At 52.1% G+C, this 15,554-nt stretch overlaps 6 protein-coding genes across 6 annotated transcripts; 2 read left to right on the top strand and 4 right to left on the bottom strand.

Moving 5' to 3' along the window:
* Nucleotides 1-518: 518 nt before the first annotated feature.
* On the top strand, nt 519-2,168 carry LTR84_008105 (uncharacterized protein; the record flags this gene model as incomplete). The annotated part of the gene is made up of 4 exons (XM_064851655.1): nt 519-656; nt 706-843; nt 892-1,179; nt 1,248-2,168. The coding sequence occupies 4 exons, from the start codon at nt 519-521 to the stop codon at nt 2,166-2,168; spliced, it is 1,485 nt and encodes a 494-aa protein (XP_064710658.1).
* Nucleotides 2,169-2,939: 771 nt separating this feature from the next.
* PHO5 (acid phosphatase pho5) lies at nt 2,940-4,790 on the bottom strand (the record flags this gene model as incomplete). Its single annotated transcript, XM_064851654.1, has 3 exons — nt 2,940-3,730; nt 3,785-4,206; nt 4,261-4,790. The coding sequence occupies 3 exons, from the start codon at nt 4,788-4,790 to the stop codon at nt 2,940-2,942; spliced, it is 1,743 nt and encodes a 580-aa protein (XP_064710657.1).
* Nucleotides 4,791-7,795: 3,005 nt separating this feature from the next.
* Nucleotides 7,796-9,416, bottom strand: MT2 (Sphingolipid C9-methyltransferase 2; the record flags this gene model as incomplete). The annotated part of the gene is made up of 2 exons (XM_064851653.1): nt 7,796-9,256; nt 9,309-9,416. 2 exons carry the CDS (start codon nt 9,414-9,416, stop codon nt 7,796-7,798), a joined length of 1,569 nt encoding a protein of 522 aa, XP_064710656.1.
* Nucleotides 9,417-9,985: 569 nt separating this feature from the next.
* Nucleotides 9,986-11,363, bottom strand: LTR84_008102 (uncharacterized protein; the record flags this gene model as incomplete). Its single annotated transcript, XM_064851652.1, has 4 exons — nt 9,986-10,059; nt 10,114-10,436; nt 10,486-11,165; nt 11,223-11,363. The coding sequence occupies 4 exons, from the start codon at nt 11,361-11,363 to the stop codon at nt 9,986-9,988; spliced, it is 1,218 nt and encodes a 405-aa protein (XP_064710655.1).
* Nucleotides 11,364-11,802: 439 nt separating this feature from the next.
* On the top strand, nt 11,803-12,963 carry LTR84_008101 (uncharacterized protein; the record flags this gene model as incomplete). The annotated part of the gene is made up of 1 exon (XM_064851651.1): nt 11,803-12,963. The coding sequence occupies one exon, from the start codon at nt 11,803-11,805 to the stop codon at nt 12,961-12,963; it is 1,161 nt and encodes a 386-aa protein (XP_064710654.1).
* Nucleotides 12,964-13,583: 620 nt separating this feature from the next.
* On the bottom strand, nt 13,584-15,230 carry LTR84_008100 (uncharacterized protein; the record flags this gene model as incomplete). The annotated part of the gene is made up of 2 exons (XM_064851650.1): nt 13,584-14,072; nt 14,157-15,230. The coding sequence occupies 2 exons, from the start codon at nt 15,228-15,230 to the stop codon at nt 13,584-13,586; spliced, it is 1,563 nt and encodes a 520-aa protein (XP_064710653.1).
* Nucleotides 15,231-15,554: the final 324 nt, after the last annotated feature.

The following is a 15,554-nucleotide window of genomic DNA, read 5'->3' as shown; positions in this document are numbered from 1 at the left end:
AAGGTACCTACGAAGTACCACCAAGATCAACCATGGCGCAAGGTTGGTAATGCCTCTCCTTTTGCTGGCCCATTGGCTAGGGAGCTTCGACTCCACACTCGTATCAATCACCCTAAACTGTTCTTGACTTCAAGACTTGCGGACAGACATGACTCAAGAGTAGTTATGGCGTGTGACCGCCCATAAAAGACGACAGCGGAGCAAACGAGAAACACGTAAGGGCTACAGATTGTCGTTCAACAGCTTCCTTTCCAAGAAAATGCTCCGGGGTCACTTGTGATAGTTGTCGGCAACACTTCACTCTATCCCTGGAGCACCTGTCAATGTAACCTCCATTCTCCCATATCTGCTTGGCGCACGACAGAGGCTGTGGCACTTTCTCTGGGGCAAAGGTAGTATACTCATGCTGTGGCGATGGCTATAAAGCTGGTCAATTCGTCTCTGCAATTCTGGATTGACGGAGGAGTCGTCCAGTCTGGGGAACTAATAGAGATCAGATATATCAGCCATTCACCATCATGAAGTCCCTCGGTCTAGCCTTATTGGCTTCAACTTTGGCAAATGCCATTGAGCTTCCTCGTGCTGAGTCAGAAGGCTTCACACTGGAACAGTATGAAAGCGGCTTCGTTCATGAGACGCTCATGGGCGCGAAAATGGTGAGTTTGCTGCAAAATGAGAACATTCGCTCGACTGACATGAGTCTAGTCTTCCTTTGCTCAACATCGTGCCGCCGGAGAATATGAATCGGAGCAATATCCGGCACTGAGCGCGCCCGCCAAATGTGAAAACGGCCTGGCGGTGGTCGAGTATGGTAACCCCAATCAGACATTTAAGTGTAACAATGTACGTCAACCCAGCCGTGTAACAATCTCGCAAAGCTGACCTTGCAAGATTGACCTTCTCGACTTCCGGAGCCATGCCGATCTTGGTAGCTTTATTGGAGAAGGTTCCTCTTCCTGGGGTTGGGTCTCTGACGATGGTCGGGAATTTGTTGCCATTGGCCAGGGTGATGGAACAGCATTTGCTGAAGTGTCTCCGGAGGGCAAACTGGTCTATCTCGGTCGATTACCTCAACAGTCCATCTTCTCCCAATGGCGCGAAATCCGGTCCCACAAGAACTATGTCATTATTGGCAGCGAAGCGGTGGGCCATGGTGTACAGATATTCGACTGGACAAAGGTGTGTGGTCGAATCCCCCTCTCTACCTGGATGTCCTGGAATACGTTGTCTAACATAACCTGCCTTAGTTGCTGACCATCGACCCCGCCTCACCGGTCAACTTCAGTACCACCGCCGACATCACCGGACTTTTCAACGACCTACCTGTCGGTCGTGTACACAACGTCGTACAAGGTCCAGAAGGCGCCGATTGGGTTGCCGTGGTTGGAGCTCAACCAAGGAACAGCACGTGTCGCGCGGGTCTGATCTTCGTCGACACCACAGATCCTGCCAACCCGTGGTCGCCCGGATGCGCCGGCCAAGACGGCTACGTACACGACGCTCAGTGCGTTATCTACCACGGACCCGACCAGAAATACGAAGGCAAAGAAATCTGCTACGGCTACAACGAAGACACTCTGACCATCTACGACGTGACGGATAAATGGGGCGTCAACTCGACGACCATCATCTCCAAGACCTCATACGTCGGCGCCCGCTACACACACCAAGGCTGGGTCCTCGATCTCAACTGGCAAACCCACTTGCTCATCGATGACGAACTCGACGAGGAGTACTACACGGGCCCAGCTGCCGACCGCTTCCCCGTGACGTACATCTTCGACATCACGAACCTCGAAGCCCCGAAACAAACCGGCATCTACAAGTCCAAGGCCTACTCGATCGACCACAACCAGTACGTGTTCGACGGCCTGAGCTACCAGAGCAACTACGGCGCGGGATTGCGGGTTCTAGACGTCAGCTCCATCCCCGCGGACCCGACCGGCGACAGCGTTGAGGAAGTCGCCTTCTTTGACATCTACCCCGAAGACGACCATCTGCCCAACGGCGGCATCATCGACTTCGTCGGCACCTGGAGTCACTATGCCGGCTTCCCCAGCGGTAATATCCTCATCAACACCATTGAACGCGGCGCCTTCATCGTCAAGATGAAGCAATTCGATAAGCGCGGTCGTGGCGCCCACTACAAGAAACCCAGAAACATTTAAGGTGTGAGTATCGTGCATGCATATGCTGGCACTGTCCGCTATACACTGATTCTCGAGTGGATGCTTGGTGCCCATTGGAAAACCACTCGGCTCTTCTAGTCCACTTATTGCATGCAATACATCATAGCACCAAAAATCTGTCCCACCACAGCTCGCATACAGATTATATGGGAGATCAGATATCTAACGACCATAATGAAATGATAATTAAAAGCTTGAATAAAAAACAAACCCAATCAGGATTCTGTTGATCCACCAAAATTGCAACGTGTTTGTCAAGACGACCTCGTAGCCAGCTAGACGCCAGTGTGTGTATTCTCTTCCATGTAGTAGGGAAACCGAAAAAGTCTCTCCTCGAAGTAAAGCATGTTCAACAACCCGTCTAACACATTGCGGGTGGGTGGGTATCCCCATTTCGGCCCTCATGCATTCATTGCACAGCAGCCCAAGAAGGGGCCGGGCGAGGAACGAGAACCACACGATAGCCTTTCTATGGTTTGGGGATATTCGGTACAGTATTCAAGTTTATCCATGCATTAATCTACAAGACTAGAAATTAGTAGTGATAGTATATAATCTCAGCGGGTTGAGGTTAAACGGAATCGTTCATAGTCGCCGCGCGCCCAGAAGATCGATCAACTATGTATGTATCCAATTTTCTGTCCTGACCCACTCAGCTGCAGCCACCCGATTAGATGTCGGGGACGGCGATGTATTACAGATTCCTCGTGACTGTGATTATCCACAAAAGAAAAAGATGATCGCACTCTCTCAAACGACCGACTTCTCCGCCGACTCCGTGATCTCACCGGAGTGGCTGTCGCTGGCGGTGGGGGGGATGTACGAGTCCTTGCGGTGGCCGGACGACTCGGGGTCGTAGTTGGGGGTTCCGGGGACCTCGCCGGCGAGCTCCTCGAGGGTCTTGCGCTTGGTCTCGGGGATGAGGAGGGTGGTGAAGATGCCGCAGAGCATGAAGAGGGCGAAGATCTGCATGACGTGGTTGAGCCATGGGGACGGGTTGTCGGTCGTGGCGTGGCCTTTGGTACGTAGCGGGCCGAACACGACCTGCGCGATGATGGCGCCGACCTTGCCGGACGCTGCGGAGAGACCGTGCGATGTGGATCGGTACCGTGTCGGGAAGCATTCTCCCGGCACGATGAAGGTCGTCGCGTTGGGCCCGAAGTTGAAGAAGAATTGCGCCAGGACGTACAGGGCCAGGAGCGCGTGTTGCGAGAGGTGGTGGTACGCGAAGCCGATGACGATGAAGAGGACGGTTAGGATCACGAAGCCCATCAGCTGGATGGGTTTGCGGCCGATCGTGTCCACGGTGGCTACCGTCACCCAGTAGCCTGGGATGGCGCCGGCGCAGACGATGATCAGATTGCCGACTGCGGTGTTGCGGAAGATGTGATACACGTTGGATCCCTTGGAGTAGCCGATTGCCTGCAGGATGATGGAGTTGTTGAGACCAAGACCGTAGAAGGCAACATCGAGGAAGAACCATGAACCAGCCGTTCCAATGAGGACCTTTCCGTGTCTCCACTGGCTGTAGTGGCGCCAGACTGTATCATGGTTAGCACATGTCTTTTCGATAGTGAATAGAAAGCAGTTCTTACAATCAGCCCAGCTTGCCTTGGGAGGAGCAAGTCTCTCGCGAGAGTCTTGGAGTACACCAGCACGGCTGACCTCATCAGGCTTTCCCTCGTGAGCACCCGACTTGTAGGCCTTGACATCCTCGACAGCTTTCTCAGTGTCTCGGGCAACATCGAAGGTGTATCGAGGGGTTTCGGGGATGGTCAGGCGGAAATACAAGGCAATGCATCCGGGGACTGCACCAAACCCGATGATGACTCTCCACATCTTGTCGACTGCAAGTAAGCACACTCCGTCACAGGCGGCGACATTCTTGGCGGTAATAAGAGATTCCTTGAATCCCGTGGTGACGCAGAGTGCGACCATGGCAGCAGTGAACTGGCCAATACCTTGCATGGCAAAGACAGAGCCCATCATGGCACCTCTCCATTTTGTTGTTGCGAACCTGCAGATGTTAGAGAATGTGTCCATGCAAATTCTGATGCTCTGAATGACTTACTCGGAAGTGATAATGGAACTCAATGGATAGTCACCACCAATACCGATACCCATCATCACACGCCAAAAGATGATGATACCAACAATCGAGATAGCAGCAGAGTCGGAGGAGAGAGCTTGAGCCAGTGTGCAAAAGATGATAAGGATGAGTTCCAGACCATACATCTTCTTTCGGCCAACAACATCGGCGAGCCATCCGAAACCGACTTGACCGAGGACCGTACCACCGGACGTTGCAACTTTGATGGCAGTATCGGAGTTGGAGGGGATGGTACCAGGCTTGGTTGCAGCGTCTTGCCAATAGACAACACCCAACATGGCTGTCACCATGTTGATGGCGAAAATATCGTAGGCATCGGTAAAGAAACCAATACCAGCAACCACGATGGCTCGGACGTGATACCAACCAAAAGGTGCTTTGTCGATTTCTGCGAGAGCCAACCGTCTTCGCTCATTGGGGTCTTGAATGTGAGAGAAATCATTGTGAAAATTGTGGAAAGCGGCGTTTCCGCCAGCAGTCTTGGTCGCCATTGCTTCGGATGCTTCAGGTTCAACGAGGACTGTACCAAGAGAACCAAGCAATAAGACGAAGGCTTGATTGTGAGAGAAAGTCTTGGGAGTAAGAGATTTCCAAGACGGAAAGCGACGCCCTAGTTATACCTTGGTGACATGGGTGACATCGGGTGGAGAACGAAGCTGCAAAGATATTCCACGGGTACGCAGGCGACCTTGAAGGAAAACACGAGAGACAAAGGAGGGGTGGAGACGACTAGAGCGTATTGAAAAGCCAATCAGGGAGAATCTGATAGACACGGTGCAATAAGAAGGAAAAAAAAGCCACCGACCAGAGTGGAAAGAAATCAGCCTGAGGAGGGTCGTACAACCGAAGTGATGGGTTGCCACGGCCATTCACGATGACAGGGTAACTTCCATTCACACATCGGAGTGCCCTAGTTCTCACAGTTAGCCTGGATGGGTTCTTCGCTAAAACGGGTCGGGCTTCTCGAAAGAGATCATGACAGGCAGTGGGGAGGCGGAATGCTGAGAATGCTGAAAGTTACGGGCGTGCGCTGCAGCAAACCAGGATGGACCTTTGGGAAACGTGCCCGGGGATTGAGTGAGAGCCTTTTGATCGAAATCCGTCTGGAGAAATCGCTACGACGACGGCATCAAAAGATCTGAGACTGTATTTCTCAAGTCTACGATCTGCAATCTTGGTGATATCAGAAATGGTCCATCATGACGACGTCCAAGACGAAGAATATTGGAGGCGTAGAGTCAAGACAGGACAAGATCTCTAGCGAGAAGAAAGGGCCATGGCATTTCATTGGCATTGAAGGATTCCAGGAGGACAGGGCCTCAGCGTAACTCTTGTCTGATGCTTGTCGGATGCTTGTTGGAACGCCTGGACCGTCTCCACCGAGGTTGCGTTGAAGAGGGTCTCTGGTGAGATTGTCGAGGCTGTAAAAGTCTGCTGGTTGGTGAGTCGAGGGTCAGAGTGGCGGGCGAGATGCTGAATTGGTTGAGTCGATGCACGAAAGAATACCAACCACGTTTCTTTATGATTGGCTGTGAATCAACGTTCATCGTTGTGTTTATCGCTTGCCAAGAATTCTCCGATAGACTTTCCTTCATTGGGACAAGTGTTGTTTTTAGCCCCGTGCAGGTCAACTAAGGCTTCCTTGACTCCCAGCAGGCACCTACGAGGAGGGACGGATCATTCGTGACGAAGTACGGGGAGTACATTAACTCCTTGCATCGCTTTCCACAGATACGGATGTCTATGCCACGTGAATGGCTGACTAGACCATCTAAGAGCGCCCTTCAAGTAGGATGCCCTGAATGTCCCAAGGCTGGTCTCTTTGGGCAGGAAAGCAAAACCACATATCACGACTTCAAGTCGCAAATGCCGTACAACATCGTGTCCAACAGCTTGAATGGGCAATCCAAACAAATCGACCATCCGAATTCTCTGCCAGTCTCGTGTCTGCACGTCTCCACATCAAGTGGTTTTGGAAGGCCGCACCCAGCCAGATGTTAAGTCGGTTATATTCCCGACATCCGTCTCAGCACTGCATCTTGAGCTGCAGACCATATCTGGACTGATGGTCTACGACCTTGACGACATCACAAAAGGCTGACAACCATCTGAAGCTCTCTTTCCTTGCAATGGTCACATCGCCGACTCACCGGCTTCAACGGTCACTACAAGGTATAGTTCTCATATTTCCCGTCACTCATCAAGGCATTATTGTCTTCCAAATCACTTCTGTGACTAATCCGCTGAGCCAAACCCTCCTCCTCGTGGAGTCCATGTGGGCACTCCGTCAGAAGGAAATGGGAGAACGTTTCAGGTACTAAACGCCCCAGGCGTCGCGTTGGATCCGCTACGCATTGAGAGATTTTCTCGTTGCTACAGCCTGTCAGCTGGGCGGAAACGTGATCTAGTCTATTCTTCTTCCTTTTCCTGTCTCAAGCATGACTTTCCAACATTGGAGCCTTGCGAGTCGTGGAGCCCGTCGTGTAGAGCAAAGCGGTTGCAGCCCGTGCTTACATTCCCTCACTCCATCTACTCAGTTCGCCACCTGAAAAGCACTCCTCACCTACCGCGACCTCACTGAATTCCCGAAAGGTTGCGTACTTGATGAAACCTCTAACGCCCAAGATGAATCCAAGACATCCCCGGCTGAAATATTTGGACGCAGTGGGGAATAAAAGGAGGAATCTTAGCCCTCAACGTCTCATAATAGGGCTGCGACCATTTTACACGCCGCAGGAAGTGCTTGCAGCAACTCTAAGCTAAGACAGCTACGATGGATATGGTGCTCGGTATCTCAGTCCTCGTTACTTTTGGTCTGGAACGACTGATCTGCTCGTCAACGGAGCCCGATTCGCGTGCTGATGCCAAAGAAATAGGAGGAGGAGGAGGAGGAGGAGGAGGAGGAGGAGGAGGAGACAAGAATGGCACTCGATGGCTCTTGAACGAGTGAATAGTCAATAATACCATTACCACAGGGGAGAAAACAGCATTACCTCTTCCATGGGCCACACGAGTAATTCTGGAAAGACATACAGTCGATGCAGTAGTAGGCATGTTATCTTACTCTATCAGTCACCAGTCACCCGGTCTGTAAAAAAGCGCGATCTGGCTTGTGAGAATTAATTCGTGCTCGTCTGGTAGGTACGCACACACATTTTTACCAAATCCTCTATGGCGCAGCGTAAGAAAACTAGTAGGCTAGTATTATTCTAGGCACACATTCTATCGCTATAGTCAACTTCATCAACCTGGAAAATCAGTCGAGATTTCGTGAGCCATCTATCGATTTCAAGTTACACTCCTGCTTCGTCGACTACTGTCCTTATCGTCCTCCAAAATCCGTATGCCATGCTGCCGTTCGTCTCTGAGAAACTCTGGAGGTGACGTAACTCCTTTCAGGCACCCAAGCTAGCAGCTCAAGGAACGGATCAAATCGAGGTTGATATCCGCGGTCCTCTCTTTCCCTCACGAGATGTCAAACACATCGCTCGCCACTTCACAACCCACCATTCACAGCCTTCTTGGCCGAGTTTCCATTCGCCTTGGGCGCAACCAGCTTCGCCAACCCAGCCTTCAGAGCCCCACTGAGGCCAAACTGGGTGTCAATACCCTCGACACGATGCGTGCTGTTGATATTCTTGACCAACGTGATTTGAAAGCAAGTGGCACTGCCCTGGCGAGAAATGATGGTCGAGTACGCGAGGAAATACTCCCAGATGCGGTACCAGCGGACGCCGTACTTGGCCTTGACCTTGTCCTGGTTGGCGATCCAGTTGCGATACCACCGCCACAGGGTCGCCGAGTAGTGGACGCCGATGGTGTCGATGCTCTTGACCTCGAAGCCGGCGCCCTCGAGCGTGTCGACGACGAAGCCTAGTGGGGTGGATGCGTCGGCGCCAGGGAAGATGTACTTGTTCATGAACAGGCCCCATTCGAGATCCTCGTACTGCCAGAACTTGCGGAGCCCGGCGATTTGTAGGAAGAAGGTGCCGTCGTCGTCGAGCATATCGTTGACTTGGCGGAAGAAGGAGGCGAGGTGGCGCACACCGACGTGCTCCGCCATCTCGAGGCAGGTGATACGTTTGAAGCCGCCTTCGGGGACGGGGATATCGCGGTAGTCCATGCAGAGGATGTTGCTTTGTTGGTCGGTGATGCCGGCTTTGCGGAGCCCGTTGTTGCCCCAGGCGGTCTGGTTGCGGCCGAGAGTGACGCCCGTCACGTTGGCGCCATAGTTGACGCTGGCATATTTGGCGAGTGTGCCCCAACCACAGCCAATATCGAGCATCTTGTCACCAGGCTGGACGTCGATTTTCTCGCAGACAATGGCCAGTTTGTTGTCCTGAAGTTGCTCCAGGCTCTCCTCCTTGTTGATGTCGGAAATGATACCGGAGGTGTAGATCATGCGAGGGCCAAGAAACCAGCTGTAGAAGTCGTCGCCACGGTCGTAGTGGTCTCGCACTTGCTCCTCGTCTTGAGAGCGAGTGTGCAGCAACATTTCGGGAATGAAGCCTGTGAAAAAATGCTTGAAAAGACCCATGGTGAATCGGAAATTGGCCCAATCGTGTCTGTATTCGAGAATCTCGAGTGTGTCGCCCTTGATGTCGACCTTCTCGTCAAAGTACATTTCTGAGAATGTCTCCATAGGGATACGGTTCTTGCCATAGTATTTATCACGGTCCTCTTGAGAACGGAAGGATAGGTAGTGCTCGATGGGGAGGCCGGGGTAGCGAGCCTTCTCGTTCTTTCTAGGAGAGATGGATGATGCCAGGGTCCAGAAGATCATCAAGATGGGGATTGAGGTCAAGAGGGCGAAGAAGATGGTGGTGTAAAAACCACCGTGGAATTGACGGGCCACCCACCATGGCACGATGATGAGAAGGGCAAAGAGAAGGTAATTGTTGAAGGAGTCACTACCGGATGCATCTGCTGGGAGAGGTGCATTTTTGATGGCAGGGAACTGGAGGGTGGTCAGTTATTACTGTGTATAGAATTGAAAGAGTGGTACACACAGAAGTGGTGCGCACACCATAATCGGCAATGGGGATCTGCGGGGGAGTGGCAGTGGGAGTTTCAATAAATTCAAAGTCCTCAGAGGACTCTGAATGTGTTTTGACCATGGTGAATGATTATGGAAGGGTACAGACAACCTCAAGATGGACTGGCAATCATTTCATGGAAGATTGAGGACAGAAGTCGTATTATTTTGGGTCGTCGAGAGAAAGTGGCGGTGGGGACGAAAGATGTCAAGAAACTCTGAACTCAGGGACCAGCTCGAGTGGCAGTACGGGATAAGGAGATGCACATGTGCGTCTGTTGGCGTATCATCAGCAAAGGACAAGCGGGCGGTGTGGGCTTCGAGTTCCTAGGTGGCCTTCGCTCCCTCATCAAACCCGCTGAATCGTAAGTACAGCTTACAGCTAGCACCCCTAAAGCCGTACCTGCATGAGATAAAGTGGGGGGCCAACAGGGCTTCTCGAGGACTCCAAATAAAAAAATGCTGGAACCTATTTTCTGCCAATTCGGGACTCGAGACAACCACTTTGAAACCGATGATAGACGCCACGCTGAGCTATACATCACTAGCGGGAGATTCACCAAATGTAAAGATTCATCGAGCACGAGGTACGGTAGAAGCAACAATGCCCGATTCAATATCGGTATCTCATTTATCGTACAAGTCTAAAGCCTAATCATCGTCTATCTTGCCTGCAAAGTCTCCCAGTAATATATCATCCGGTGCTGGTCCACGATTGTTTCGAACTGCCACGTAAATGTCAGATAGATCTCAAGAACAGCTGGTAGAATATAACTCACCCCATTCGGTTTCAACCCGGAAGAAAATCCACATCCATCGACGCATCACCTCCAGCATTTCCATCAAAAAGATGCCACCTTCCAGGTCGTTGAAATGATCCAGATGCGGAGAAAGCTTGAAACTCCAAGTACACCGAAGTAAAAGATCGATGCCGATAGCCGTATAATACATCTGATGTGCGTGAAAATATCTGTGTCGTCGTAATCCGTAGGGGTGCTCAGGGTTGTTTCTCTCGCGACTCGATGAGAATAATGATAGATCCCAATCTTTGGCTACATCCCAGTAGAACGAATAAAATGAGTTCAGAAAAACGAATAGCAACCTGGCCATGTTAGAACACTCGACTTGGGGATTCACCTTGGTCAACTCACCACAACCTGAACAGCCCTGCCTCCGTCATATTGATCTTCTTAGGGTCATAACCTCGTTGCATGGAACTTAAAATAATCACGGGGAATGCGGTCGAGTATTTCAATGCATTCGCCAAGTGTTGACCTCCCCACCCTGATGTAGCCGTCCTATTGCGCCGAACTCGAAGAAACTCGATCAAGCATTGACGGAGTCGGATCATGCTGGGTATACTGATAATCAGTGGTACTAAAAACGCACCACCACAGCCACGATTGGGTCGAGCAGTGCTGGCAGTTTTGGACGACAACAGCATACAAGTCGAGACAAAAAGATCTCCCAGAACTTTTGCATAACTCGTCAGCACATCCGCCAGGATTATATCACCAAATTTCCCATCTTGCACTTCGGCCAGCCCACCCAGACTAATTCTCTTCAGGGTCGTCAAGAAATGAAGTCGACCCGATCGTGACATGCGTTTGACAGGAACAACGAAGCAGAGAATGATAAAAAGGAGATAGGACTGTGGCAAGATCTGCCATGACAGTGCGGCAGACTTGGAGCCATGTGTGACGATCCAGAACAGGAGGAGTGAGACGGCGAGAGGAATCGAAAGGAGTGTGGCTAGTCGGTATGTTGACTGATGGTAAAGGACACTGTTATGCGATTGACGGGCAGGGTATCGAATCAGTGCTGGAACATCCTGATATCCCAGGGTCAGCCAGAGTGAGGTGAGTGACAAGACATTTGCTGCACTTACAATCTTGACCAGATGCAAGTAATGAAGATTGAGACCCCATGCCCATATCCCCAGCACCACAATAATCGCAACTCGGTAAGGGAGAGGGAGCACGAGACTAAATGAATCAATCTCAGACTCAACAGCCGGGTCACCGTCCATGATGAAACGAGGCAATCATGCTTCTCTGAGGGAATTCAAGGAGAATCTTCAGGTCGGTAGTAGAAAACTGATCTCCGCAGTCTTCACGGTCGAGGTGTCTTGTGTGCCAGCAGTCAGTGTTGAACAGGGTGGACTTCCAAGTTCTCCCTCGTCATCGCCAACTCCAAATTCCGTCTCCCCAAAGTCCCAATCGAGAATGGTTGGGTCTTGGCATATGTCTACGGCGGACTATACGGCAACACCACGTCAGCCTCGGCTTGTCGTTTGGTCTTTGAGCACTGATGATCCAATCTTCAATTCAAACACTTGCTTCACCAACACATTGGAAGCTCCTGAGTATCTCCGAGGGTGGATTCAGTGAGTGTACATCAACAGGAGCGCATGTACACACCACGCAGCGGTCATCCCAAGACCTAGACACTGACACTGTTCCACAGACATGGCGACCACCGTGGCACACCCCGAACCATCCACCACATCACCGACAGAATACCCCTTCGCGCCGTCACCGGACATTCTACGCACACATCAAAAGGACGCATATATAACAGGCCAATTATCATCACAAGCATCGACAATCCTCCGTGCATTGTTGGGCGCGCGATTCGCACATAAATATTCCACAGCCACCAACAATCTCAGCGAATTACTGTACCTCTGCATAACGACTTTACTCGGAAACCGCACACTCGGGGAGGAATACTGTGACGTGATTCAAGTGGAGACTGACACACTGCGACTGGCCGGCTTGGGCAGACGGGTCGGATACATCGCCAGTGTGGTGTTTGCACCATGGATGCTGGGCAAATCCTTGCCCGCATTGCGACGTCGACTGCGGGAAAAGCTGGACTGGAACATCGAGCATGCGAAGAAGCATCGACGAGGGAGCTCATCGCGAGGGCTTAAGATTCAACAATACATCCTCGAACACCTGGATACTCTGACGAGTCCGAATCCCATCTACGCGCTGAGTCTCGCGACCTTCTATTTCACCGGAGCATACTACCACCTCTCAAAACGACTCTTCGGCCTACGCTACATCTTCACCAAGCAGATGAAACCGGACGAACAGCGCGTGGGCTATGAAGTCCTCGGCGTCCTCCTCGTCCTGCAAATGGCCGTTCAGTCCGCGCTACATGTCCGACAAACATACCTCTCCAACACCAACGACGAAACAACATCCCTTGAAGCCAACGCGACCAGCAACGCCGACCAAACCTCCACAACCGCACTAGTCGGCAACGGCGTCGAAGTGCCCGTCAACACGACCAACCTCCTGGGGCACTCGCCCGACCAACTCCTCGCAGACATCCACATCCCAGCCCATCTCCCACCGGGTCTATCCACCAACACCGCAACACCCGTCCTCCCAGACAACACACCGCGCTACGACATCTCCGACGACGCCGTCATGGCGTGGATCCCCGAAGGTCAGCAGCGCAAATGCACGTTGTGTCTGGAGCCGTTCCGCGACCCCAGCGCCACCACCTGTGGCCACGTCTTCTGCTGGACCTGTGTCCAGGACTGGGTCAAGGAGAAGCCCGAGTGTCCACTGTGCAGGCAGGCCGTGCTGCCGCAGAAGATTTTGCCACTGCGGTAGTTGAGTTGAGAGTTGAAATGAACTGAATTGAGAGAGCTATATCTCATGAGCGAAGAATACCGGCGAATGCTTTTTTCTGCCATCCTACATGTTTCTGTTGGTGAATACCTAGAATTGATCTATGCCATATTACTCCCAATCATAGGTACCTACCTAGAGTACATATATCAATATCTACCTAGTCCATCTTCTCCCCCGCCGAGGAAGAAGAGATTGGTATCTAACATGTACCATACCATGCCAGACCACCCTACCTACATACCAAGGTAGTCCGATCACGCTTTTCGTCCTTAGATACCCTAAGGTACCATCAAATGCATTCCCATGACCTGGTAAAGCAAGAATCAAATATCATTGAACAAGGATTTGTATTGCATTCATAATAGCCGATGGCATCCACAAGAAAAAAGCGAACCATAGCACACATTTTTTCCACTTTCCACAAACCCGTTCCCCCCTATAAGCGCGCCATTATTTATATACCATGCAATGCGGGTCCCTCCCTCTCATGTACGATAGATACATGGCCACTCTCAACAGCGAAGAAGCACCACTCTAACCACCCGCCCTCCTAAATATGTATATGGATATGTATGCACCCCAGTCTCCGGCAGCTCTATTCAAACAACCTCCTTCTTGGCGATTTTCGGACTATCGTCCTCCTCGGCCTCACTGATCAGACCCTCGAGCTCAAACTCCTCGGCATCGCGCACCTGCTGGCTATCGGTGGCGCGATGTCGAGGGAGACGGACAGAGCCGTTCGGCTCCGACGGTAGCGCGATGTGGCCGTTTCCGACCGTGGAGCCGAGTCTCGACGCTTTGCGCATCGCGTCGCCGCTCGGGCCGGGGATCGCGATGCTCATGTTTCGGCCGTGCCGGGATGAGGACGATGAGGAGGAGGAGCCACGTGAGGACACCCCGTTGCTCTCATCCTCGGGCCACGTGTGTGCCGCGTAGAGGTGGAGTAGGATGTTGACGAAGAGGTATAGGAGAAAGGCGATCGAGTACAGGATTAGGATGTAGCTGACGTGCGTGACGTCGGCTTCGGAGAGGAAGTGCATTTGCTCTTCGGTGGCGCCCATGAAGAGGAAGCCCGAGGCGTAGAGGAGCTGTGGGGATTGTCAGTTGTTAATCGAAGGGCTTGAGGGCTATGGATGTGGAATGGATCTGGGAAGGACAGGGAAGAAACTTACAAATGGTGGGAGATGTTGCCAGCTGTTGACCTCACTGGATCCACGGCTGTCCTTCAGGAGGAACGAGACCTCGATGATGCGACTCGCTCCGGCGGCCATCAGGGTATATCCGAAGACGGTGTGAACCATGGTGCTCAGAGGAAGGTCTTGAGGATGCGCACTCATGGCCCATCCGGTGATCAGGAGGACCATTCCTGGCAGGATATTGCGTTTCGGCCGTCCGGTTCTTGAGCGTGACAGCCACACTCCGAGTAAACCGGCACACCACCACACGATGCCCATGCTGGTGTGTTGCAAATCATTCTTGACCCATGGATGACCCCAGCGATGCTCGGTGAACGTGTTGACACAGCCCCATGCGGCGATGATGATGCTGTCGAAGAACTCCTGACTCCTACCCGTGCTGCGCAACCATGCTTGGCCCACCAGCAACAACAGTGTCATGACAATCCCGTATCCGATGAACGCAGAACCCATGATGAAATGCGCCAGACACTGTCCGAGGTGATCTCCGCGACAGTATCCCATGGCCACGATCCCACCAAACAGCATCTGCACCCACGAGACAACGGGCATGGCTTTTCCGAGCCATCCATGAAGCATCACGACACCCCTTCTCCCACTCTTGCCGACCTTGCCGCCAAACACTTTGCCTATCCATCCGCTTTTCGTCTCCAGATGTAGTTTAAGCCCGATTCCAAGTCCGACTTGGATGATCAACATCAACACTAAGCTGTTCGCAAAGCTGGCGTGGATGTTGGGATGTTTGAATTGCCGTCCCTTGTGCATGTGCCCTAGGAAATATGCCACCGTAGCGATAATCGTACCGACGATCTGTACCGGTACATGCCACCTGCTCCTAACAATGCCGAGAACCATGCCATAGGGGAATATGAGCCCGAATGATAATACCATCAGCAGGATGTGTGTCCATAGTCGCGAATCGAGGGGATCGGCTGAGACGGCCTCGCCTTCGGGGATCTTATCGGCATGACCTCCATGGGCAGAGGTGGGGGAGATCAGACACGTCAGTGAGAATGAGAGGCCGATGGCCAGTGCCTGCGGAGGACGCATCGAGGGGAGTTTCCGATGGACTGATGATGTTCTCCTTCGCAGGAGATGAATGCGATTTATTGGGAAAGGCGAAGAGGTTGGAGATGAGGACTATTGCAGAGGCATAGTGAGCAGGCTATGCGTTCTGGGAATAAGTCGGTCAAAGACTGAAATGGGTGTAGACTTTGTGATGGACCAAATTCAAGAAGGCGAGAAGGGAGTGTTCAAATTGCACCGAGTAACAAAGTCCTCGTAATGCATCCCCGCCCACAATTCCAGAAGGACTCCTGAACTCATGCTTCGAGTTAGACCGGCGCCCCCGGAACTACGGGCTCCGCCCTAAAC

The sequence above is a fragment of the Exophiala bonariae genome, assembly GCF_035927105.1.
Source record: "Exophiala bonariae strain CCFEE 5792 chromosome Unknown scaffold_3, whole genome shotgun sequence".
NCBI lineage: Eukaryota > Fungi > Ascomycota > Eurotiomycetes > Chaetothyriales > Herpotrichiellaceae > Exophiala > Exophiala bonariae.
The sequence above is the reverse complement of the archived record's forward strand: the minus strand, read 5'-3'. Positions and strand labels throughout refer to the sequence as shown.